At 67.2% G+C, this 2,042-nt stretch overlaps 1 protein-coding gene across 1 annotated transcript in view; it reads left to right on the forward strand.

The window, feature by feature from the left end:
* Positions 1–104: 104 nt before the first annotated feature.
* Positions 105–2,042, forward strand: part of SHISA4 (shisa family member 4) — a 2,625-nt gene continuing 687 nt past the window's right edge. Inside the window, exons 1-3 of the mRNA XM_007456147.1 lie at positions 105–178; positions 444–615; positions 1,359–1,492. Coding sequence (XP_007456209.1) covers positions 106–178; positions 444–615; positions 1,359–1,492 — 379 coding nt within the window. The 5' untranslated portion in view covers position 105. The remainder of the gene's footprint in view (positions 179–443; positions 616–1,358; positions 1,493–2,042) is intronic.

Consider the following 2,042-nt stretch of genomic DNA (forward strand, 5'->3'; position numbering starts at 1 on the left):
GCCCCGCCCAGAGTAGGCGGAGAGGAGCCGGCGGGCGCGCTGGCCCCGCGGAGCTGGGCGGCCGGCGTCGTCCTGCGCGCCCCGCGACGCTCCCCGCGCCCCGCCATGCCGCCCGCCGGGCTCCGCGGGGCCGCGCCGCTCGCCGCGATCGCGCTCCTGGTGCTGGGGACGCCCCTGGGTAAGGGCCGGGGTCCGGGGGCGCGGGGGAGGTCTCTGCGCGCGGTCCCGGAGACCCTGGGAGAGCCCGCGCCCCGGAGACCCTGGGGGAGTCAGCGCCCCGGCGTTGCGGGGTCCGCGGGAGGGGAGGGCTGCGGGTGCCGGGCGTGGGGCCGACCCCAGGGGCCGCTCCGGGCAGAGGCCTCTGGGCGCAGGGACCAGGGTGGAGCTCCGGGGAGTGGGAGTGGGGCTGGGCGGCCCCTGGGTACCCCCGTCCGTGCCCGCAGCGCTGGCCGGCGAGGACTGCCTATGGTACCTGGACCGGAATGGCTCCTGGCATCCCGGCTTCAACTGCGAGTTCTTCACCTTCTGCTGCGGGACCTGCTACCAGCGGTACTGCTGCCGGGACCTGACCTTGCTTATCACCGAGAGGCAGCAGAAGCACTGCCTGGCCTTCAGGTGGGCTCCGGCCCCTTCCCTCCTTGTCCGCCTCCACATTCTTCGCCCACACCCAGGGCTCCGGCCTGGGCACGAAGCGGGGCTGTAGCGCCGGGGCTGGGGAGTTCCAGGAGGGGCCGGCTAGTTACCGTCATGTGGTCACCGCTGGCTGGGCTGAGCCCTCCCCTCGCTCCGGGCCTGCGCACCCGGGCGCAGTGGAGCTCTGGGCGCAGTGGAGTTCTGGCTGGAAGGTGGGAGACGGGGGTCTGATTCCCAGGTCTTCTGCTCACCAGCTGCATGATCTTGGGGAGGACATGTCCCGGGTGGGTCACTGTTTCCTCTCCATGAAAAGGGGGGGGGACACAATGAGTGGTTTTCAAACTTCTTATTGGAGGGGACGCTGACATATAGAACAGGTATAGGGAGGCTGTGATTAAAGAGGGATCTGAGAAAACAGCTCTGGATCATTTCCCAGGGGGCTTTCAGGGCTCCCGTGCTGGAGTCTAACCAGTTAAGTCATGGACGGGGGCACACACTCCACATCCCCGCCGGCCACTCTCTGACCAGCAGGCCGCCTGGCCTTCCGGGAAGTGTGGCCCCCTAAGATCTACCCACACCAGTCGGGCACAGCCCCACCAGGAGACCCACATCTCGGTTTGTGGTGGCCCCCTGCTGGCCAGGGGTCCGAGCCCAGTGTTACTGTCAGCGTGGTGAGGATTCCGCCCTTGAGGTTGGAAGGTGAGGGGACCTGTTCTTTGTCTAAGTCCCAAGACCATAGCGGGCATCGCCTCCGCCGTGATCCTGTTCGTGGCCGTGGTCGCCACCACCATCTGCTGCTTCCTCTGTTCCTGCTGCTACCTGTACCGCCGGCGCCAGCAGCTGCAGAGCCCATTTGAAGGTGCGTCCATGTGGGACGGGCCAGGGGACCCTGAGCCGGGCCAGGCTGAGACCCACGGTGGGCACCAGAGGTCAAGGGGGTGAGGTTCTGCAGCAGCGTGTGCTTCCAGACACACACTTGCCAGCACGTAACCCCAGAAACAGGAGCGTTCAGGGGCCTGTGTGAACGCTGGACTGGTATGCACGAATGCGCCTGCACCGCTTGCCGGCATCAGCGTGTGTGCCCTGGGTTTGTGCGTGCTCTTGGCTCGTAGGAAGCACTTGGGGTGGGGCCTGGAGTGTGAACATCATCGGTGCGCTCCGTGCGTGCTCGAAGGACGTGTGCCTGACTTGGCGTGTGACTGCACATAAGCCCAGACTGGTGGGCGTGGGAACAGTGACTCCGGCCCGGGCGGGGGGATCAGTGTGGGGGGACCCCTGTTGGGGGCAGCTCTGCTAGGCTGCAAGATTCCAGCCCCACAGCGGCCATCTCCTTGCCCAGGTAAGACGTTCCCCAGGCCGCACTCTCTGGCCCAGGAGGTCTCTGAAACCCCCTGAGGGAGCAAACTGCT

Source organism: Lipotes vexillifer, unplaced genomic scaffold (genome assembly GCF_000442215.2).
Source record: "Lipotes vexillifer unplaced genomic scaffold, Lipotes_vexillifer_v1.1 scaffold1201, whole genome shotgun sequence".
In the NCBI taxonomy this organism is placed as follows: Eukaryota; Metazoa; Chordata; class Mammalia; order Artiodactyla; family Lipotidae; genus Lipotes; species Lipotes vexillifer.